Below are 25,132 nucleotides of genomic sequence, written 5' to 3' on the forward strand. Positions count from 1 at the left end.
TATCTGGGAAACCTACAAAATAAGGTTCTTAAGTACTACTGTGATCTTGATTTCAGTAGTTTTGTAAAATCACCTGTTTTGGGTTTCTGAGGGTATTGAAAACACTCTGACATGTCTGAGAATACAGACAAAAGAACTAGAAAACAGGAAAACACAGAAGTAGATTTTTCTCCCTTTCTTTTCTTTTGCTTATGATGGAAAGAACACCATGATGCAATAAATAATGAGATATTACTGGTTAAATATTAAAAGGAATAAAATCCCAAATTTGAAAGATTACAACTAGAACTGGTGCTGTCTAATATGCACTTCTGCCAAAACTGTCCGCACAAAGGATTAAAACCTTAAAAACCTGTGATGAATCCCCAAAATTACACCACATGCACATTTGAGAGAACTCACACAAAGTTTCCTCTGTCTGGAATGGGAAAATGTAAAATATATTTACATTTAAATGATCACTTAACTTACATCTCCATTCATTATTTTACAGTCATCATCAATCTCATCAGCACTGTCCTCATCAGAAACTTCACCTTCCTCTGCATCATCACTAATGTTGGCTGGAAGCTTCTTCCCCTAGAAGATAAAATGATTACACAGGCAGGTTAGCATACAGCTCTTGCTGTGACATATTTAAAACAAAATAAAATTAAACGAAAAATCATTACTGATGGGAAATTAAAAAAAAAAAAACACTATAGAGGTGAAAATCTTAACATTCCAAGCAAACATTAAAATGCTCGACTTGTTTGTGTTCGTTGAAGGGCAAGGAAAATAAGATATTCGGTGAAGAACAAATCTTATCTACTTCTTTGATCAAGGTGAACTAATAGAAGATAGATCCTCTTTTTCTAAACCTTTTCATTATCCAATTCAACTGTAGCAGCCAGATTTTCTCCATCTCAGTGCTTTACTATTTTGTTAACATGAGCTAAAAAACTGTGAGCTGACTGGATAATAGGTGAAATGATAATATTATTCTAAATAGGACAAAGTAGAAAAACTGTCAGAAAGGAGGAATGAAGAAGATGATGTGTGGTTATAATTTAAACTCATTGAACAGGAGCAGCTAGTAATTTCCCATTCAACTCGAACCATATCTGTCAAAGACAAAATCCTATCTGTATTCTTGCATATTCAGCTCAGGGTCCAGAAAAACATCACTAATTCAGTCTCTCAAAAATAGCTGCTTTCTAAGAGTTGTGCATCGGGAGCCTGCCATCTTGGACAGCCAGCTAGGTGCACAGGCACTGTACAAAAAGTAAAACTTTTTCTGTAGCTACACATATTTCAAAAAATTGTTACTTAAGTTGGCTTATCTCGATAATACTGGCAAACAGCCCTGGAAGGCCCTTTATCACTGCATTAAGTCTTTATTAAAGATTGTTTATCATGATGTGATTTAAATTAGCACACAAGTGATAACCAGACAGAGATTGTAATCATCACAAAAAAGGAGAGATGAAACAAACCAACCACGTTTTTACCTTAACCAGAATCTTCCCTTTAAGACTTGCTGGTGAAGGGAGCCTGGTAGAGTCATCATTGTGCACAGAAGACAGATCCAATTTGTCACCCAGAATTTCTGTAAGATATTGGGCCATCTTCTTCTGCTGAACTACACTGCAGTGGTTCTCAATTGACAAGATAACAGGGTACCTGGCAAGACATAAGGAAGTATGACCAACTGCAAATTTAGCTTCTATGGCATAAGGGTTATAGTAAGGGTTATTACTGTCTGTCTGAGCTATTCCTATAAGGAGAATCACCACCAATGAAATCTACAGGGTAGATATCCTGATTGATATCCCAGTACTCACTCCAAACTGAATAGTCAATTTTAGACCACCACAGAATAATTAAGCTTCTTCAATCTGATTTGATGCTTTTTTTTTTTCCAGAACACACTTTTCACCTTCCTATACTCCCCAGTCCTAACCTTCACTTCCTACTAGAGAGATTCAAGGAAGCCAATCATAGGAAAAACTTAATCAACCAGTGCTTTCAACTCCCCACCTCTAACCTGTGCTTCAGACCTTTCCTACTGTCACAAGTCAAGTAAATAAAGATTCCAAGAACTGAAAAGATTCCCAAGGGGGCTTCGCCTTCATGTTCCCACTTCCAACAACCAATGCAGAAACCTGCTGCATCAGTTCTTCACAAAAACTTTTCCAGTAGCAAAACAGTAGTGGCATATAATGTACAGATAGGGACTCATCCACTAAGAAGTAATTATTACTTTTAGATTTAGTTTTATTGTTGATTGTTGATTCTTTAGGCTACAGCCAATAAATAACAATATCTGGTTTGAATGGCATTGAGATAAGATTTGTGAAACGTCAGCTTCACTCTGATTAGCGTCAAATAAAAACACACTGCTGATGGCTTAGTTTAGAGATTATGTACTTTACACAATGCAGTTTAAATATGAATTATAAGGGATTCATTAATTAAGAACTAATTATGAATAAAAAGAGAACTATCTTGACATCTGGCCTGGATTAGCTCCTCATGAGGAGAAAAGAATGCCCGCAGGACAAAAATTTCCCAAGTAGTAACTATAGTTAAAATTCCAGCTTTGCCTTAAGCTTGTTCCTTAGACAAACCAGCACTCTACCAACTAGTACGCCTCCAGCCCTATCCTGGGAAAGGAAACACCTGCAAGTCTAAAATACATCATCATTCAGTACCCAACTCTGACTGAGCATCAGACCTTTTCATAAAAAAAAAAAAAAAAAACACAAACAGGATGCCTCCAGATTATAGCCTTATGTCTCAGAAGTTAGCAGATTGTACACATACTCATTCTTGATAAAGGCATATTTGTTGATAGTTTCAATCACATCTTTGAAGAGAATTTTGGAAGTCAAAGTGTATCCATGGTGGACAATTGGTTCACCATCCGGCCCATCCCAGCAGTCAACTGCAGAAGAGAAACAATGATACCCATTAGACAACTTACATTTGGGGTCACTATCTGTGGAAGACTTTGAGACTCCTAAATTCCCCTCAGCAGTCCAGTCAGATACACGTCCAGCAACTCAGCATCCCACACTTCATTTCTATCTTTCTTTTCACTGGGCAGAATGTTTCTCTTTTAAAGAAACTTCCTGACCTTAACATTTTACTGCGTGTAGGCATTTGTTCCCATTGTTTGAGAAAGCCCCAAGCAAAAAAAGATCTGTGCTGAGGAATATTATGAAAGGAGGAGAGACGACATAGCATAGCATTATTTTCATTATACTACTGCTGAACCTGAAAAGGAATGCAAGAGAATCTTAGCCAAGCTTCTCACATCACAAGCAGAGCCAAGCTCTAAGCATCTCTATTCTTCCTTGGATTTTGCCTAAGCTCACACTTGTTTACAATCATGTTTTTATGAAATGCTTTACTCCTCTGAAGCACACACTGGCATGTCCACAATCTGACCTGAGCAAACTATAATATTAGCCTTCTGAAAAAATGTGAAAGCCTGTTCATGGTCACGATATTACAGACGATTACAGAACAGGCAGTCTCAGAAAAGCATTACAAACATCAGAACAAATTTCAAAAAAAGCTTCCTGGTCGTTACAGAACTATCAATATTTTGCATGATAAAACCACACTTCCCTAGTCAGAAATATCAGCTTTCTCCTTCTGTTTAGCAAGAATTCTGCCGTTTGCCTGTCTGGTTGACATACATTTGGCCAGAAAGTATGCTCCCCCAAACATCCTAGCCAATGTTAGCATTCCTTCTAAAAATGGTTTTCACCAATTTTTTCCTTAATACCAAGGACACTTCTTCCATTGTTTGCCTTATTCCTATATTCAAGAAAATTTATCCACTGCATAGCAACATAATTTACTGTTTTTAATAACAGGAAGGCATCATTTCATAAGGCTTTTTAATCCAAGCAATTACTACATCTTCTGCTGAAGTCCTAAGCCTTTATTTACAGAGGAGAAGCAAAAGTATGGAGCTTATTGATGATTCCTTTATGTTCTTTACCTTCTACACAACGACAGCCGGATTGTAGCACCCATGCATACATGTCCACCCTAGACTGAGACATCAGCTGATCTCCCATGAGGTAGGTATTATGTGAAGAGGTAATGAAATAGTGACTCAAAGGGTAACTCATGTCCTGATTCACTTGGTAGTGTTCTGGGTTGAAAATGTCCCCTGATGGACTCCGCATGTAATTGGTGAAACCTATAAACAAACAATACTATAAATAAGACGGTTTTATTCTTTTTGTTGCTGTAGTCTTCCTAAAACCAGCCTAAAAATACATGCCTACACGCACCAACCTATTCATGAACATATCAAGTAAAATAAAGAAGTAAATAACTCCACTGTATCCTACCTGGCACAAGACAGTTCTTTGCTCTGACTTTCCTGGAAAACATGTCTGTATTTAACCAAAACTTGACATTGTGAATTTATAATTCAGAATATTTTGTAAGTGGTATAGTGCATAAAAGTCTCTAAGATCTTCCAAAGACTACTAACTTCACCTCAGTAAGTAACAGATACCTCCCCTCCCACAAAAAGCAGCAATCTAACGCCAAACTACTTAAAAGTATTCTCTACACTACCTAATACAATTCTATGACTTTATAAGCATGCAAACAAATGTGATTTCTTATAAGCATTTAAACACTGTTCACCCTCTCCCACAGCAGCTATGCCAGCCAGCTTACCATCAATCCCCAGAGCTCCCGCCTTCTTGTTTTCCAGGCATGGTTCAAACTTGTTGATGATTTCCAGGCAGTGTTCTCTGGTCACATTTGTCATCTGTAAAAGTAACAAAAATGAAGTGTTAACTAACAATCCACAGCTTCTCCTGGCTTTTTTTCTCTGTATGCTGCAGAACAATTGGTCAGATCATCCAGAGTGGCACTAAGGATTTCCAGTTACACAGTGAGATTCTCACTCCTGTCAATCAATGTCAGGTCAGATAAGAACTAAACTGCTTTGTGAGAAGTTTCTGCCCTATTGGCAGCTGCCTGATCACATCCAATGAAGACAGAGTTCTAGTTTGTAGGTCAAATGCAGTTAGTGTTGGTACGTACACAGAGCATCCAAATTGAACAAGCTTTGTCACAAATCAATGGGACACCTCTTCTTTTGTAGAATTAAAGGATTAACTTGCACTATGATTTTTTTTTTTGGTCATTACCAGAAGTGTTTTTACTTTAAAGATGAACCATTTTCTTATTTTCTTTTATGCAGTGGACAGGAAGACAAGCAAGAGAAACATTACAATCTAATATTCCTGCTATTTACTGTTAATTTATCCTCTAAACATTATCCTTTCTATTACTTAACATACTTTTCCTGAATGGTGCAGCAAAGCCTTTCCAACAAATGTTATACATGCCACTTGAAAATACAGCCCTGGACACCAGAGGGGCTGCCAATAAAGCAGCTAAGTTGATTATGGTTTTGGCAACATGGAATATTTTCTCAGAGGGAAATAAAACCACCAGCATGTCTGCAACAAAATCAATGCCTTTTTGGGGGGGTAATTTAAAACCTAGTATATAAAATCAAAGTAAGAGGAAGGAAAACAAATAAACAAATAAAAACTAAGACATTATTTGCCCATATACTGTAGGTTTGCTGGGTTAAGAAAAAGCTCTGAAACAACAGAAGGTTTTTCTGGTACAGCTTCAAGCACACAGAATGAACACTTGTTTTCCTTGCACATATTGTGTAAGAAAGGGCAGAACTAGACAAGGGAGTGAAACCCTAGAGGCATGTGTTGTCCATGTCAGTGATTAGCTGAGCTGATTTGTGTCCTTTGGCTAGTGTTCATTTTCCTCTCACCATCTGGAGGATCAATTGACCAATGAAATGGAAACACACCCCAATTATCTAAATGGTAACTGCCAGAGAGAGGTGGCTTTATCATTCATTCATTTCTTAGACAGCTTTTGAAACTCTGATGGAGCTTTATGACTCACAGGCATGCAGTTTCAAAAGAGATCAGGAGAGGGGAAAAAAAAAGCAAAGACAAGTCAATGCATCTGTTCCTGCACTGACTACACCTCGCCATCCAATTATTTTTTTTCTCATTTCAGAAACTACCAGAAGTCTCCAGATAAATGAACATAGGAACATTCAGGGAGCTCAGGAGGTCATCCAGCCAAAAAATCCTGCTCAGAGCAGGAACAACTACAAGGTTACGCTAGTTAACTCAGGGCTTTGTTTATTCTGGTCCTCTAAACTTCCATGAATAGAGGCTGTACAACCTCTTTGGGAACCTCTTCCATTGGATGAATGTCCTCATCGTACAGATAAAGCTCCATCAGAGTTCCTTTGTTAAGTACAGTAAGACACTGCAACCTGCAACTTAGCACAGTTTGGTGGTATTTGCTGAGTTGCATAAACAACTATAAGCATAATGTATGGGTTCACTTCAATTATTGAAATGAAAAGCTTATAAAGCTATAAACTAATGTTTCTGAAGAACTGTAAAATGTCTTAAATTCATAAGTAAAATTAGATAGCATCACTATTTAGTGGCCAACATCAAACCCATATTAATATACAGGGAATATACACACTATCTGGTTCATCAGACAAGAAAACTTAGCCTGCTTTAGATCGGTGCAATGGGAGGAGTCTAAGACCTACTCCCAGCAACGCAATGTTGAAGTATTAAAAGACAACCTAATATGCACTACTACATATCCTCAAACACTTCCCCAGACATGAATAATCCTCTCAGTAGCTCTTTAGAAACATAATCTACTTTGCAAACTGGGAAAGTGTGACAAAGTAGTATAATGTCTCATCATGAACTCTGCACTAAGACAAAAGCAGAGCCAGAGGCAGCATCTTTGCACTCAGATACTGAGCACGGGAAAAATGCACTGATGGCATTCTCCCAAAGAACACATGAAAAAAAAAAAGCAACCATAGATACTATAGTTAGGGGCACAATGAAAGAGCCTACTCAAAGAAGAGGTTGTGAGCTAAAAAGATTCAAGAAATAGTCTTGCCGGCCTACCAGATGAAAAATCAAGAAGCATCTAACTGTTTATTTTTAACATCCACACTCTCCAGAGTGAAGCTGCTAGAACAAAAGCAGCTGCTCACTTTTCACATGCATGACTACCTTTCTGACCCTTTAAAAAAGACAGTGTATCCCCAGTGGCAAACAGAATGGCATGAGAATGGAACTGTTTTCCTGGTTTAAACCTACCTTTTGTTCATTCTCCAGAAAGCGTCTCAGGTCATCTGTATCCAGGAAGTCCTTGTGGTTGCTGTAGGTGAGCATTAGCAAGTACAAATCACGCCGTGTTGACATCATCTTGTAGAAGGTGCAGAACTCATCAAAGCCTAGCGTGCCCTGGTTATCGTCTGTATCAGCCTCCTGCATTACAAAGCAATAAGGCAATGAAATATCAAACTGCCTTGCAAGAGCCTGAACAAATTTTAAACAAACAAACCCCTGAATGAGAATAACTTGTCACTGAAATTAAACACATGCTGATGCTGCCTGACATGGCTATTCACTGTAGGGCCTGCTAGAACAGTCTGATCAATTAGATTAATATTTGTCATACAATGCTTTCCCCTTTGAACCTTCTATATGTATGTATTAGTGCATGAGCCAAGAAACAACTTCTGAAGGTCCTTCTTATTGCACAAGAACAGAGGAGGACACTGAATTTCAGATCAACAGGTATAGCAAAAAAGCAATGCTTGCAATGTGTCTTTACATAGTACTGAGACAGTACCTGGTGTAATCATTTTTTCTGTAAATAACAACTTATCTATTACTTATTTCCAGAGCATTCTTCAATTTACCAAATACACAATGCAGTATCTCCCAATGGAGAGAAAACAAACCAGTTGCCGAACCATTGTTCTTTTAGACAGATTTCATTTTCATTTCTTACCTTAAACATTTGCTTGACTTTTTGTCGGGGTAGGTTGACATTCAGTTTGTGCATTAGTTGGAGCACTTCAGTAATACTCAGACAGCCATCACCATTTTTATCTGCTTCATCAAATGTCTGCTTCAACCACATTGAACAGGAGTTAAGGAACATTATGGAATACCAACAGACATTACTGAACAAAAGGTATATACGAATGCTTTCGCATTAGGGAAAACTGTACATATGGGGTGAGGAATAAAGGAAAGTTCAAGGTAGTATACAACATAACTACTTGTGTTATTTCATAAAGAAGTTCCTAGATTTGCTAAGCTCAGTATTCAACATCAGCTGTTTACCCACATACAGCACAGCAGAACTTTGAATTCTAAGCAAATAGAAACGATGCATCACATTTTCTCCTGTATAACCAAATGAAAGAGACAGCTTTACATAGGGAGTAACAGATGAAGGAATATACCTGTATGTTTTTCAGTCCATTCTCGCCCAGTCACCTTTTTCAGTCCACTTTCTTGCCCAGACCAATTTTCTTCAAGGACTTCTCTCTCTGTCTCTGGAAACAGGGAATGCAATGGGAATCACTTTGAAATTTTGAGCCTAGTGCTTGCTTTTAGTAAAACAAATACTTAAAGGAATTCTCTTGCTGTTGAGTGCTCTCAACCACAGAAAAATGCTCTTTCAATCAGTTTAGGAAGGATATTGGTCTCTGGTTCTTTGGCGTTTTGAGAGGCTGTCTTCATCACTGATCCCTGCCATCAGATATTTTAGCCCTGTGATCCAAGTACGTGCTTCATCTCCACTGGGAGACACCAGGTCAAGGGATTCCATATGATCTCCATAGTAGATGCTGAAGCAGCAGTTAGGATCAAAACTTCCATCAGCATAGCGCTGAAAGATCTCCGATTGCTTCCCCTCACAAACCTCTTGAATAGAGTCGATGGAAACTAGAAAAACAAAAGCAGCTCATTAGTAACTGTGTAGGAAAATATTCACGCAGGCTGGCATACAGCAAGACTGCCCTGAAAAGGAATCCCTTTTTGTTTGTCTTGATGCAAGTTCTCTCTTTTAATTACACTGATGAATCACACTGCTGCTTGTCCAAGAACATAATAAATGATCTTCCAATTCAATCAAAAAGAAAATGCAGCTATAACAAAATTAACCTAAACTGCAGAATTTACTGGAGTATGAGACACAGAGACGTGAAACAATCTGCATATTAATAGAACAGGATAATACTTCTAGCTTCCACTCCTTTGTATGTTCCCTTAAGATTCTTAGGAAGAGCAGAATAGTCTCTCTAAGATTGTGACTGGTTTGAGGATTCTATACTGAAATAAAAAAGCTGAATCACAGTTATACAAATCTTACCCATTGCGAACAAGAGTAGAATTAGGGAAAAGTAATACCAAGATAATGAAATAGATGCATCCAGCAGACTGGTGCAAAGGCTTCATCCTGACATGGAAAGTAGTCCTAGAAAAATTGTGGTCTGGGACACATTCGAAGTCTATTGTACAGTGAATACCATCCCTGTTCTAATTCATGCAAAGGGCAGAGAAGACCATGCATGGCCGAGGCCAGACAGGTTGTGTTCATCTTCTACTCACATTCCTTCCTCTTCAGATAAAAGGACAAAGCAGATGAAAAGTCAATTCCATGTAATTTTATTAAATCAAAATTTCTACCTCTTTGAAAGAGAGGTGAAACAACTAAAATGTCTGCAGCTGGCCAGAACAAAGATTCATCTTTTCAATAAATTCCAATTTTTCTGCTTTTAGTTTAATGTAGAGATGTGCAGATGCTAAATATTCACAGCCTGTGCACCTTATAATTACACGAACAATTCATTTCCCTTGTAATGTTCCTGTTCCCAAGCTGACAGAAGATAAATTCTAATAATAATAGTAAGGAGAAAAAAAAGAACAAATTTTAGTTTAGCTTTGTTGCATTGTTCTCCAGAGATTACAACAAACAGACATCTGTTTGCTGTGGTATGGCTACCGTGCAGCTGGACAGTATATTATATACAGACAAACAGCTAAAGTTTAAAAGGGAAAAGTTATTAAGGACAAAAACATAAACTAGATATTTAAATAAGTTGCACTGTGCTGAAGGCGAGTGACTGTTAAGTTGCTAGGAAGCTCCTCTGAAGGAAACAAGTCCCCTTCCTTGTCTGCTTTGAGGCAAAGACCTTGAACACTGAAGCCTATGCTCACTCTGATTCTTTACGATTTCACGTAAGTAACTTTGCCCTGGTTTCTCTTCCTATACTTCAGCTTATCTGAAGTACATATCTCCAAAACCAGTGGCATGATCTAGTCAGAAGACTGTGGTACGTTAAGGAGCCAGAGCTACATGTAACAGTTACACTGAGGTTGTGCTGTGCCCAGCAGCACATACAGCTTGCACTCCTGGCCTTTTATATTGCATATGTGCCTTGGTAGGAGGGTAACTTACCCTGGCTTACTGTAACAGCCGCCTGCAGGCAGCTCTGACTCAGTACTAGCACTTACAATACCTGTGCATCCCTGATTTTGTCTACAGCTACAGCAACAAGTATCCATGGGAATATCCTTTATGTCTGACAGTAGAAATGATGAATAGAATTGTTCTCTCCTGCATAAAACTGTAAGAGCTCAGAAGAGCAAAATGGAGTAACCTTTCCTAGCATAGCATCTACATAGCATGTTGAAACTGACTGATGCTCACCTACAGCATGCCTATACATACATTTCTGACAGTTAAAAAAAAATGACCAAAAACATCTCAGTGTAAAGTACTTTTCAGCCATTTAGTAAGCAATTACCCAGGCCACGGGAGTGGAAAGGTGAAGGGTAATAATCCTGTAGAGAAATCCTCTGGAGAAAGGGATGAAACCTCAACATTGCAAGGCCCCTGATTCACACAGGTTGTCTGCAACTGACTTCCAACATACTTAACTACTGTTACCTGCATAGTTAACAATCTTCATAAACTATTAGTCATTATAAAATAACCTAATACTCTTTAAAATCCACATACAACATTTTGCTTGATCACCTGTGAATGAATCAAATCTTTCATATGCTGGTTTGGGTTCATTCATAAGAGGGCGAGATCCTACCTAGGAGGAACAGCAATAAATGGCTCTGTGGTTGACACTCACTTTTGGCTCTCTCATTCTTTCGGGAGGGTCTCCAGCGAATGCATGACTTGTGCTCATCCAGGTAATAGAAGCGGACCAACCCTTTGGAACCACCACGGAGTTTGATCATTTGGGTACCAGCTTGCATGGAGCTCATACATCTTTCCACTGAAGAATGAAATAAAGTAATATCAGTACATCAGGCTTTGTTCCCTTTAAAAGTCACCTTTACAGGAAGAAATCATACAAACAACATACAGTTGCTCAATTAACAATTCATCAGATGATTTCCTGTGCTGTCTGGTATAAGAGGTCACATCATATGATCACAAAGTCAGAAAAACTCTTGGCATCTGAACTTATCTGTAAATGTCATAGTTTCCACTCTCATATTAATAGGTATGGCACATTCATTTTTCAGAATTGGCACAAGGTACACACTGCTCTATTCTCATTCCAAATGCTTAATATGAGCTCCTGCAATACACAAAGTATGTGCTGGGCATGGAATTAAATTTCACCTGGAAGCCTGGATTCTTGCCAGCAAAAACTAGCACAACTTCATCAACCTCAGGAGACTTATTTTCAGGAAATGGAAACCTATCATGCCGAGTTCCCATTCTAGTATTCTTAGTAAGTGACAGTCGACTGATGCAGCAAAGACTCAAAGAGGTTGTTTTTCCTTTAATAGTTTATAGTAACATTTATAGTTACTATTAAAAATTTCAAAGTAACAATAAATAACAAAAACATAAAATAATAATCACTACTGCTTACTGTGACAAGAGGAAAAACAAGTCCCGTTTCACGCTTCTTGTTACAAAGATATTCTAATCTCTGTTAATTATTTATGGTTCAGTAGCACTACTATCTGTTTGGAGTTTTAGTGGTTGGTATATGTTTGTGGAGCAGTGGGAGTATTTTAGCACATGAGGATGAAAGGAAGTTGGAGGAATTGAGTCATTTGAATATTTTTATACATGGAGGAGCTCTGTCTAAAGATCAATGACTGAAGTCAAGAATGGTTCTGGGCGATGTCACACAGCTCTGGCTCAAGCCCATCTGTTTATAGACATCCTACGGGCAGCATCACACTACTGCCAAGGTCTGCACTGTTACCTGATCTGGGCAGGACACATCCTGGTCATACGCTTCAAAACAACTGCTTTTCCAAATACTGAATGGAAAGGCAAATAGATTTCAGTAGTACTGAAGGCAGTACTAAATAGTACTGCCTTCAGGGCCCTAGAACATGCAACGTGCTTCTGAGCCTACAGAAACCCTTCAGTACAGGCGCACTGTAAGAGCAAGCTGTTCCCTTAAAATATTACCGAACCAAAGCAGCATTCCCAAGTGCCAACAGAAGACTCCCACACCCATCAAAGGTTCAGCACTGCAAATCCACAGAGAGAATGATTGTTACACTTAATAATAACACTCCAGAAACAACATTACAGCTATAGCTGCCTCTCTGATAGACAAGCCCAAGCTCCATCTTCTCCTGTCAGGAATATCAGTTTCAGTTCAGACAAGAGACATCAAATCTTCTTACATATAAATAATATGTAACGCATACATATTTCCCTACATATCCAGTACAAGGGATCTTCCTCAAACAATTATGGAAGCTTAAGAATTTTGTCACTGCATGCCTAAATATTTGAAATAGCCTTACTAGAGTCGTGGTCTACCCTGGAAGAAGACACCAAGACCGTTCTAGATATTCATCTCGAAGAATGAAAAGCAGACAAATATTGCATAAAAAATTCAAAATTCTGGCAACCAAGACCAGAGAGCAAACCTACCATTCTGTGGGTATGGAGCATACCAAATTTCACAAGTTCGCACATGGCAAAGTGAACAACATTGCATTTGCATTTCGAGGGGAATGAGATTAATAATGCAAATATAACTGTAAGGTTCTTGAAGACCAAAAAGTGCACTGGCAACAGATCAAAATAGCTACAAAATAACACAGGACTAGGGCTGTGTCTCACCACACCACTGCTAGACAAAGCTGTCACTAAATGAAAGCCCAGACGACCCTGCCTTGAGCAATGGAGCGGCAGGCATGCAGCCCACATCTTACCAAAACGGCCAATTTTCCACCGTGGAGAAGCTACGATGCTGCCACCAACCCAGAAAAATTCTTCAGCCAGGCGAGCAACTGAAAACTTATTCTGAAGCAAAGGGCTTCCTGCAGCCTCCATGGCTGAGACAAAGGGCAGCTTCCGAATGGAACACAAACACTGCAGGCCTTAGCAGAGATTAAGATTCTGTAATTGCAAACTTCCAATGTAAATTACAGAAATATTATTAGGAAAAAAACACTTCAAGATAATTGGTGATCTTCAAAATCCAGTGGTATTCTTCAGGCTGTTACAGAAAGAGCAGTTTAACAGTAAATTTAGGCCTCCTCTTGTGCTGATTTAGACTACTGAAAGAGTGGCAAAATCCTTTTCATTCTGTATGATGTATCTGTGTGTCTGGTTTGGAGGACGAGTACGTTTCAGTTCAGCATTTTTAAATAGACAAATGACGGAAACTGAGGCAAAATGGCACGTAGATTATTCCATTTTATGGACAGAAGGACCTTCTGACAACGTTCTTTTCTGGTGCTACGTTCCCAGCTGTGGAGCACACAAGACAATACACCAGCTCACAGCTGCTGGCTTTCTCCATGCTGCTTTTCTTCTGATAGTGACGGCTACGTAGCAGGACCTCTTTTGTACATTTGATGGCATACAGATTTGCAAGTGCTCTTGCTGATGGCTTTACTTGCTCTTCAACAACAAACAGCAATATCTGTTGCAGTAAATAAGTGCAATGTTAGTAGCACAATCCATCCCCCCAAGTCACCCTTGCCTTTCACTGTGGATCTGGCGAGGTGCTTAAGCTCTTCAGTCTCCTTCCACTTCTGATAAAAAAGGAACGACCCCTTTTTCTTCTCACACTCCTCTTCAAAATATCACTGTAGAAATCTTCATCTTTTCTTAGAAGGTTCTCCTGAATATTTTAATGGGAATATTTCTGTTCAGGCAGGAAGAACTAGATACGCTGAAAACACAGCAACATGTTTGCTTGAAATCCTAAATCCCCTGTACACACTAATCCTAAAGCCATGGTTCTGCCCTATCCAGTCAAGGGATTTAGGTGACACGTTACAGCTGTAGAAAAATAAGAAGGTTAAAAAAAAAAGTACTTTTTTCTTTTTTTTTCCTTAGTTAGTAGCATGTTTTCATCTCACAATCTGTGTGGTAGTGTCGTTGCAAAATGAGACAACCCCACAGAAGATGCTTTGCTATGAAACAAGTCAGCCAGCTACACTGTACAGAACAAATGCTGTTCACAGAAACATGGAACAGAGTGCATGAAAAGTGGCAGAGATAAAAGCAGGTAAGTATTAATTTTTAAAAGCCCTAAGTTACTATCTCATTCCCTTTGAAGTGCATCCAATAAACTCCAAATACAGAAAACTGTCATTCATGTTATCACAACCTCTTAATCTACACTAAGTACAACACACAATTGCTCTTGCCATCTGTGATCTGCACAAGAAACGCTACGTGCTTCTAGCTTGATGAACTAAGCACAAATTGCCCATTTAAAACATACTCATTAAGTACTTCCCACTCCTCCTTTCACAGTTTGCAAAAGCTTTACAGCAGATAATTCTAGAGACGACTGGTTCTCAAGCACAAGTTGTTTATTTCACTGACTACGTACAGAGACCTTATAGTAGACTGGCCTCAGAGTTTAGCCGCAGATTTATTAAAAAATAAAAACCAAACTGAGTCTGGGCTATGGGTAAAGGACAGCAACATGCCTGTGTACACCCTTGCTGCTTTCTTCTACTTACTCAAATACTTCAGCAACAACCTTCCATTATCCTAACGTCATTCAAGAGTAAATTAGTGAAATACCTCTAAAGCAATCACTCTCTTCAATAAAATGCTAAGACATTTATACCTACACAAATGAAAAGTGTGAAGCTACAGGCAAGAACTCCTGAAATACTGTTCTAAAGATCCTAATTCCCTTTTCACAGGAAGCCAGACCTAGCACAGCCAGACCTGAGAAATGTAAGCTTAATTACATGCTCTGCTCTACACTTCCTTGAATTTCTTAAAAAAAAGGAGCAGATGTCTTTGGGTAGTTCCCCTGATACAGATTATCAGATCTTCGCTTCCAAAATGGGGAACACACCTCACAAGGGAGGAGACACAGCTGAACTCTAAGGTCCTCAACTATAAGGAGACAGAGTTAAGGTAACTTCTGCGGCAAACCAAAAATGCCAATATATCAATCTCATAATTGAGAACTAGAATTCTGCACAAGCCAGACTTTGCATATGGATTTGTTTTCATTTTAGTACAGAGAAATTCCTGGTCTTTATAATACCAAAAAAGAGGAATTCTCCAAGTGTTCAAGTTGAAGTCAGATATATATTCTAAGACCACCAAGAAGAGGTTAATTCAGATCCTTTCAGTTGACATCTCTCCATCCTTCAGGCCTAATGATCACAAATAGAGAAAAGTAACATTTTTTTAAAAAGCCCTTCTACTTACTGATTGTGGTTAGATACTAGGTAACTGTGGGGGAAAGAAGCAGAAAATAGCAAAGGGTTAAACGTGACTTAATCCCTCTCCCAACTCTTAAGCTACTGAGCTAAGTACTTAGGATATAAGCCTATTGAAATGGGTTTCTATTCTTGCCCCACTTGACATCCTCAGAAAAACCTTGCTCACCTGACCGAACGTGCAGATTAAAGACTTCCTCCCATGGCACTCAAAAGCAGTTATTATTCTCCAGGTGTACCAAAGGCTTTTCATGGCTCAAAAAGATTTAAAACTGAACAGTATTTGAGTCTGCAGGCTGCCCTGTGGCTGTTCTAAATGTGGGATTCAGAAGACATAAAGAACAATGCTGGAATGTCAAAGGTCTTGTCAAAGAACATGTTCACTGCCACAAAGGGGCAGAGAAGTCAGACTGCATCACACAGAGAAAGAACATCTTGCAGAAGATACAGGAACACAGCACATATGGTTTGGAAGAGAGAAGTGAGTAAAAGGAAGATCCTCCTGAGGCAAATGGGTTGGTGATTAATGCAACCCATCAGGCTGGGTGGATTCATTTCCAATGCATGTTCTAATGCTGAAGCAAGGGAAAAGTGCTAAAAATGTTATTTAACGCAAAGGGAAACAGATAAAGCCCTTAGTAAAAGAGAAAAAACTAAAAATTTGAGTGTAAGAAATTTTAATAGCTAGCCCAGATTCTGATCCCTCTTGTGCCTCCTGTACATCAAGGTTCAAGCATAAAACAGAAGAGAAGTCATACAAGAGGTAGATTCAGCTCTCAGCATAGCAAGAAGTTTTTGTGTCACATAACAGCGCTCAGACACAACCACACTCCAGCTGACGTCAGCACAGACAATATTTCAGGTGGACACAGTGAACTAGTTTTCAAACAATATTTTCAATAAATTAGCTACCAGAACATTGAGCGTTACAGAGCTGGTACTAAAACAGGTCTATAAATCCTCTAGGATTAGATTTGTCACTTCACAGAGATGCACTCTGTTTATCCTTGCATGAACACACTTCACACTACAGACCCACTTTATCAGATTAACAAACTAACCTCATGCACAAGGCTGATTCTACAATACTTAGAAAGCCATGGGCAGCAATTACTGACACATACACGAATGCTAATACAGGTATCACTATTTCCTATTTCCCACACATGGAAATCTTGCTCCTAACGGCTGCAGAATAAAAAGAAAATGATTGCCAACCTACAGTACAAGTAATAAGATAAAAGGAGGAAACAAAAGGTTTTGATGTCAGCTGGCACACAGCCATTATCTGCACTGTCTCTCTCCCCCACTTTTCTCCTTGCCTTTGTACTTTCAGCTGTAAACAGCAGTCAAAAGGCCCAGAAATTACAGCTACCACTATATCTTAGATATCTCTGCATAAGATACCACTGCCTACAGACTTCATATAAATTAGTAAACCTGTCTCTATCATTTGAAGCACTAAATGCTGAGATGCTTCAAAAGCAAAATAATAAAAGCATACAACTGGCTGGAATGCACATCATTTAGTACAGTTTAGAAATACATCTGAATAACAGTACAGGCTCAGAACACAAGATACATGAACAGCAGGAGCACAGCAATCTTCCCTTGAGCTGAAGTTATGAAGCTCTTTCAATGCTGCTAAATGCATTATTTATGTTCCTTCTTTTTTTTTTTTCCTTCTTCTTCTTTTCCCCGTAAGAATACTGCTTCGTAATGGTCTACAAGCAGCATGATCTAGACAGCAAGACCTACAAACTCAGTTTCAGTTTTCCTTCAGCTGGATCCATTTGCTTTTGGGTTTCTGTAACCGTGTACTCTTTTAGTGCTGCACCTGCATGGAACAACATGAGTGTTCCCTGAGAAGAGGGATACAGCAAGCATTTGCTGACAGAATCATAGACAATATCTGCTATAATTCCTATTTTTGTCTGGCAACTGAAGCCTGCATTAGTTATAGTGAGAATTCACTACAGCAATCCCTTTTGAAAGGTTCCGCTATCTTCCACAGAAGGAAAAACATGAGATCCACACCGAGCTATAACCCAACTTCCTGCAGTCACCCAACCAGCAATGTGTGTTGCAGAAGGCCAGAGCACCAGCTGGACCACAACATTATCCCAGCAGCACGTAAGCTGCCTTTTCCTTAATTCTAACACAACAACCCCACTGACCTTTGGCACGGACTCGGCTACAGCCTCCTGCAGACATGAGGGCCATCTGGCCACAGCTCTGAGCACAGTAATCCTCAGGCAGATTACAGCCGGCAGCGTGCTCATGGCAGGTGGGAGCAGCACTGTTTACCAGCTTCTGCTTCTCACTCACCGTGCTTCAAAGCCGAATATTACTGCAGTGGCCCTGAACCAACTCAAGTTATTAAGTGTTAGAGAAATACAACTCTGTTCAGTATGCATCAATTTGCAAGGCCACTGACACCTCTGGGAGCGGCACCAGTGGCTGTCACACAGCACATAGTGGCGCATCTTTCAGCACTGGAAGCCACAGAGGACAAGCTGTGAGACAGCTGCTTCAGCTAAGAAACCTCAAACATGATCACTTCCAGGGCTTTCCAATGCATTATTAAAATGAACTGATCCTGAAATCTCTTCAATTACTTTATCCACGTGAATCAATATTTACGGAACTGGGGCCTGCTACCAACAGCACCAATGTAATCCTAACAATGAGGCAATCTCCTTCCACGACGCTTAGCTCCCTTGAGCTCATCAGAAAAAATTGATGCAATTACTTCAATTAAATGAGAATTAGCCTTTGTGATTTGCGTCTTCAAGTAGGACTGATTCTTAATGAATTAAGATTTTGTGTCACATTTTATCAGTGAACAGTAGAAATATTATTAATCTTCTTCCATTTAAAACATGTAGCATTTTTGAACTATTGCTGTAGTTGTTGCCTATAGTGATTAAAATATCGTAATATCCTATAAATTCTACTCAGAATCCTGCTAGCATTTTTGGAACGGAAATTCAATTTCCATTTTATCTTCAGTAAGAAGTTTTAAGAACTATTTGATTCTTTTTACTCATAAAGCTGCAACAATGACATTTTGCATATGTATAGGCAAATGTCACCATAAAACAAAGATTTCAAGTTTCTTCTGGAGATAGATTGTAAATGTTTATCTAAGGTGAACCTTATTTCCAACAATTACAAGAAAATAACCCCATACAATTACAGAAGTAAGATCTTAAACTCTTTATATATAAAGATCTAAAGATCTTTCAGCGCTTTACCATCTGTCAAGTGGCACTGGTCATAAACACCGAAAGGGAGATGATGGCAGGCTGGGGGAAGATACCCATCAGTATCACTGAGCACTTTCTATGTTCCTGCCTTGTAAGAAAACACCTAGCTCATGTTCGTGCCTTGTTAACATTTTAATTGGTGACTGTTTGTGGAACTGAAATGAACAGCTGAAGAAATCATTGTTATCTGAAGGTATGCCACAGTTTACAATATCAGTTCAGCATGTGTTCTGAACAGAAGAGAGCACGATGCGCTGAGCAGCAAAGACAGAAACACGATTTGAGAGCAATGCAGTGCACTGACATTTCCAGTAGCGCCTGTTACTGCAGTGCATAGGCTGTGTTCTTCTACAGGCTAAATAAAGCAAATGCTCTTTTATGTGAGATCTCTGCTTCAAGTTCCACCCCAATTAAGTTGAAGTTGTTTTTTGTTACTGATTTTTGTGTTGCAGTACTTTTTTTTTCCAAACATTTGTGACAGAATTACTTAGAAAGCATATTGATTCATCAGTTTCTCATCTTCCTCTCAAAAATACATCACTCCATAGAACCTAGCATCTGTAAACCTTAGAAGCTAACTGCAAGTCTGTTTGCTAGCCTGAAAGATGATCATAATTATGTTTTGTCTTCAAGCAGGAGCCACCTGCTGTAATTCCCAGAAGACAAGATTAAATCCAGTATGTACGGATGCACAGTAAGCACAGGCTGGTGAGCTGAAGTCCATCGTAAGATCAGTGGCTGCAAGCCAATAGAGCTTACTGCCTGATACTTTTTTTAGTCTTCAATTCAGTAATTACAAAAACGTATAGGAAGCAAAGTAATTGCTTCTGGGCTCTTGTGGAAAAAGCAGTTATATTTTTTGCTATGGTCTCCACTATCCACACCAGTTTGAAAGAAAGCAGTGTGCCAGATTCACTTCCCTCTGGGGCTCAGAACCAGAAAACAGGCAGCAGGCATCTGAAGGCTGGTGAAGTCAGCTTGCAGGCTGAACTCTGGAGATGTGCTCTTTCTCTATGGCCACGTCATGCCACAAAACGTCACTGCTCTCTGCCTCCAAATGCCTTCAGCTCTGCAGAGAGCAGTGCTGCCACCTCCTTGTGCCCCGCACAAAGTGGAGGCAGGGGCTGAGTAGAGGTAACTTCCCCACCAGATTAGAACCCAACACAGCAGGCAGAGTGCTGAACCCTGACAGACAGAACACACTACACCAGATTATCCTCAGGCTGTTGGCTAAATGTTTCACCCAATCTCATGGAAGCAGCTGTAACACAAAATGCCTTTAGTAGCACATGTGAAAGCATTCTCTCTCAAGACACCTGAGCTCCATACCAGACCCTGATGCTTACTTAAATCATTGTGCCATCTGGGCCACCATTAACAACGTGTTCAGTTCTGGATACAGTTTGCAATGTCACTTTCTGTGAAAGTTTCTTATTAGCATCTTCCAGCCCTTGGTGTCAGAAAACATGCTGAATTTAACGGCTTTACACAGCCAAGTGGGATCTGAAATCCTCTGGGTTTTAAGATTCCTTTTAAATACAAAGAACTATGCAGGACACATTTTTCCATTGCAGTATAAAAACAATAGTTTAGGGACTTTCTAAAGCACTGAAAGAAAATTGCATATATATCAAACCATAACAACAACTCACTCAATGTCTTACCGTAGAGAAAAAATGCTTTTGATTTATATCAAGATTGTGATATTCTCAGAGCAATTCTTATTTGCAATCCTAAAATTAGAGAAGAGTTCACAGCAGTTAAACATACCTTTAAAGTGATATGTCCTTCCTCTCAGAAGCTAGACATTCATCATATCCTCCACTAAATAAATTGGATAAAATAAACCATACCAAGAAAAAGATAGTTACACATAGACTATTTTTTTTCCTCTTTATTGAACAACTCTTGTGCAGTGAACACATTTCTGTGGCAAAAAAATACATGCATTCAATTGCAGGCTCACAAGACCTGCTGCATCACCACAATGTTATACTCGAGGGAGAGGAGAATCACATTTCCTCCAAGACCACAAATGAGGAGGAAGGTAATCATTCTTTAAAAACAAAGCCTGTTAAGCGGCCTTGCATGTACCTTCAGCTCATGGAACTTTTAAGTTATCCTATTTCTCTTCAGCATGCTTCCACCACCTGCCTTAGAACGACACCATCTGGCAGAAACACGAAGTTGGTGAATATCCTTGAATGGTACAGGAGAATTAACCCTTGAGTCAAGTCTTACTATGCATTTCAAGCATTTTGCTATATAAATAACTATTCAAAGAATCATACAATCATCACAGAATACTAAACAACACTTAAATGTGTGCCACTGTCACCACTACAATTCTTTACACATCTCAAAGTAACGCATTGGTTAAGACTTTCCCACTCTTCTGATCCATACTGGAAGTCTTTCCTTATTTACCTGAATTATCTGCATGGCGCTCATAACCACTGAAGCTGTCACAGACTAAAAATTTTTTTGGTTCTTATATTATTTTTGTTATTAAAGTGTATCATCGCTAAAGCAATCATAATAGGCAGAAAAACACAGTCCATTTCTATTTTTGTAGCTCTGGGCAGCCTGGTCTGGTGGTTGGCAACCCTGCACACAGCAAGGGGGTTGAAACTAGATGATCATTGTGGTCCTTTTCAACCCAGGCCGTTCTATGATTCTATGATTTACAACAGAAGATTTTCTAGGAGGTATTCTATAGACTTTTTACTTTAATTACAATTCTGCTGTGTAATGAGACTTCCAAATCAATCTGCTTTCATTTTCACATCCTTCTTCAGTTATTGGAAAAGTATTTGCTTCAGTGATGAGTGTCTGAGCGGGTACAGCCACGCCTGCCTGCATCACCATTTCTCACCTCCTGAGCAAATAGCATCAATTTAGCTTATGCTGGTATGAAAGTAATAATAAATGGAGGAGTCAAAACAGAATTAAAGGATATCAGGTGTGCTCCCACCACCTTAGCATCAAATTAGCTCTAAAGACTATAAAGACTATGTTTTACTTAGTGAAAGTCTTAATACAGATATGAATTTTTGAGCAAATGCTCTAAAAGAAAAGCAAACTTCAGTGAGTGTCTCCTTCAGCGGATACAGCAGGATATTCATGAACACGTCACAAAGTATTCTGCTAGCTGAACACACACAGAAGCAGAGCTACTGATCTGCTTTCCCACTGACATGAAGGTGCTGATAGAACAGCACAGAGCCACTGAGCACACGTAAGCCATTCCTCTTGTTGCGTAACTACTGTATAAGCCACATGCCTAATAGGCACAGAACACAAAATGCCCACAGACAAGCAAGCAGGTATTTGACTCAATTAAAATGTATCATAGTTAAGGATGTGGAGCCTAAATAAATTAACAAGAAGATAAAGCTTTAGAAAAATAAAAGCGGTGTTTTTGAGAGCTGGTCTTGAATTGCTGTAATTTCTTAAGAAACCAGAGGTATTACATCCATTTTCGAGTTGCAGATAACTTTTGCAGCACAGTAAGAAAAGGTTGAGGCAGTTCACAGAGAGGATTGGGGTGCTGAACTTACCTCTGGTGTAACTCCACTAGGGACAGTGAACCCAAACAGTTTCTGTGCACTCATTTAATGGGTGTAAGGAAACTGTATCTAATTATAAGCAAATCACATATTAAAAGAAACCATAAAACAATACAGTTGACTCACAACAGCACTGAGCCTCTTTTTTCTCTTCTACTGTGGGTAGCAGAAGGTCTATGGCTAAAAATAGAAAGCCTTTCTTTATGGTGACAGCTTGCTACTTAAGTGAGCAGAAAAGGGACATAAATATACCTGGTACCTCCCTTGCACTCATGCAGGAAGAAGCAGCCATTCGAAATACATGCATTATTCAAGGTTTGGAGGTAATAGGAGGCAAAGGTATGGAACAGCAAACGCTGCCTTAAGAAACTGCTACGTATTTGTTTTAAGGGTTTAAGTTTGAATAGCAAAATAAGCCACCAAAAAAAGCTCTCTAAACTCTATTTTTCTCTGTAATCTAACTCACTATAGAAGTGGCTTAAGGTGATATTAAGGTGGTTAAAATAATGTTTCTTCTTACCTTTATCTGGGCTGAGGCATTTAATGGTGCTTGTATCATCCATATTCCAGTGAGAGAATCAAGTGAACAAAACACCAGAGGAAGAAGCAAAGACCATATGCACATCACTGATATTTCAAAAGCCTCTTCTAAATAATAAAAAATAACATTGCAGGTGGGTCTTTAATGCAACATCAAGAAGTTCCTAAGGATGCTTGCTGCTTCTGGTCTGAGTTCATTTTTTATTCTCTGTACAGCAGTGTATCAGGAGCTGCTGACAGGTAGAAACCAGCACAGGAGCTAAATGAATGTTACCAGCCTTTCACTGCAACTCAAGTGTTCAGCCACCTGGGATAATCTTTTATTAACTCTTTGTTTCCTCGCTCTCAGGCAGGATGTAAGCATGTGTTTTGTGCCCCCTCCTTCAAGAAAGAACTCACAGAAATGCTTATGGATGTTAGGAAATAAGTAGAAGGATAATCCACTTGTCATCCCGAGGGATGATTTTCATTCAGTAGGCAACAAACATTAATGGGGTGCTAATTCATTAAAAAAAAAAAAAAAAAAAAGCTACTTTGATATCAGGGCTGCCCGTGTTCATACAGCATCCTGCATACTGCTAAGGTTATCTTCCCATGTTTGTTTTGGTTGAGAAATTAAGTCTACAGTTACTGATTAAAAATATCCAAGCTGTTGTTTTTGGACTTCCAATTCCTTTTCTTAGCAAGAAAATGTATTTCCCTCCTGAATTTGCAGGAAAAGATTAATGCAGAATTATGAAAAATGGCTCACAAACAATGCACATTAGTGTACGTGGTGTCCCAAAATACAATACACAAGAGTGTAATGCCTTCAGGTCTGCCTAGATTCCAGAGAATTTCAGCAACTTAGTATGACAGTGCTGCCTAGAGATCCCAAACAAATAGCTCCTGTCTGTACTATATGCCATTGAAATATACAGAGTAAGAAAATTTGTGCGTCTCAGAACCTGAAATCTAAGTAAACAAGATTGGCAAACAAACAGAAAAAATAGTTTTCTTTAAGTAAGAAAAACTGATGAGTGGGAGCAAGGAACGTATGAGAGTACTCTGTCCAAATGTGTTGCAGTCTGCCGCAGAACCCTGCAGCCCTTCACCTCAAATAGACCTCACAGACACTGCTGCCTCGATCTCCCCTTTCTGCCTACAGCAAGCAAAGTCAATTCATTTCTGCTCCTTTACATTGCTGTGCTGCCTTATAGCAATTTCAAGCTCTAATCTCAAGTTATTGAAGAACCTGATTTGCTGTGTACTGCTTTTACATTCACTTCTCTCTTATCTGATTCAGTCCTTCCACATGAGAAACATCAAGGCTTGTTCATAGTTTCCAGTTGATACAGTAGACTGTCCTGCTACGTTTTGATGTTATCTTATATTTACACCTTAGGCACCCATCAGCATTCCAGACAGATCAATACTGTACAAGATCCGACATGAAAACCCTACTTTCATTTAGGCCTGAATTCCATTGTCCTAAGCACCTCATGATTTGAGGATTTGGCCCAAGCCTATTTTCAGCAAAACACGATCCTGTTTGCTTGCTTTTTTTTTTTTTCCCCAACACTAACTATATCCCCTGAGATATCATCTCCTGAGCAACTCAGTTCAGGTGCACTTCAGGAGCACTTATTCCAAGAGCCTCATGAGGCAGGTGCACTGTGTATTTACTCCAAACAACTTTTGTTTTAATTCCCATTGTATCTGCCACATTTTTTAATACATGCTAATAAGGACAAGTGCTGAGGACCCTTGCTGCTGTACTGCACTATGCAAACTCAGGCTGACTTAATGCACTGGGGTAGAAGGCACAAAGAACCTGCAGCCATCATCATGATGACATTTTACACACAAAGAAACCATACGCTGAGTAATAGGTTGAGGTTTGGCAGACAGTCCTCCAAGCCTTTGAAAAAAGATGATCATTTCTTATGGAGTCTGCTTAACTACTGATACACCACACCAGTTACTGCAGGGTAAACAGCAGCAAGTCTCTACCCAGAAAGCAGCACAGATATCATCCACCGGTAAGTGATTTGCTATTAAAATACGTCAATCCTCAGGAAAAGCAAGTCAAAAACTAGATTAGATTGGAATATTTTAAAGGCAAAATATGTGCAGCAGCTGTTTATATTCCAAATGCACGCATCAAATC

General features: G+C 39.1%; 1 protein-coding gene across 12 annotated transcripts in view; it reads right to left on the minus strand.

Annotated features, from left to right (window-relative positions):
- PLCH2 (phospholipase C eta 2) overlaps window positions 1-25,132 on the minus strand; it is an 84,119-nt gene that overhangs the window by 23,000 nt on the left and 35,987 nt on the right. For 9 of the 12 annotated variants that reach the window (XR_006931967.1, XM_040651278.2, XM_046903217.1 and 6 more), the window contains 9 exons: window positions 11,048-11,194; window positions 8,600-8,843; window positions 7,900-8,029; window positions 7,200-7,370; window positions 4,690-4,783; window positions 3,995-4,198; window positions 2,806-2,926; window positions 1,491-1,662; window positions 472-579 (listed from right to left, as the gene is read on the minus strand). Coding sequence is in view for 11 of the 12 variants with exons in the window: in XM_040651278.2 (XP_040507212.1) it covers window positions 472-579; window positions 1,491-1,662; window positions 2,806-2,926; window positions 3,995-4,198; window positions 4,690-4,783; window positions 7,200-7,370; window positions 7,900-8,029; window positions 8,600-8,843; window positions 11,048-11,194 (1,391 nt within the window). In the remaining variant the exon portion in view is untranslated. Of the gene's footprint in view, window positions 1-471; window positions 580-1,490; window positions 1,663-2,805; window positions 2,927-3,994; window positions 4,199-4,689; window positions 4,784-7,199; window positions 7,371-7,899; window positions 8,031-8,359; window positions 8,562-8,599; window positions 8,844-11,047; window positions 11,195-22,963; window positions 23,270-25,132 lie in introns of those variants that run through there. The other 3 variants (XM_040651281.2, XM_040651284.1, XM_040651285.2) reach the window with 3 other exon arrangements.

This window comes from Gallus gallus, chromosome 21 (assembly GCF_016699485.2).
Source record: "Gallus gallus isolate bGalGal1 chromosome 21, bGalGal1.mat.broiler.GRCg7b, whole genome shotgun sequence".
Taxonomy (NCBI): Eukaryota; Metazoa; Chordata; class Aves; order Galliformes; family Phasianidae; genus Gallus; species Gallus gallus.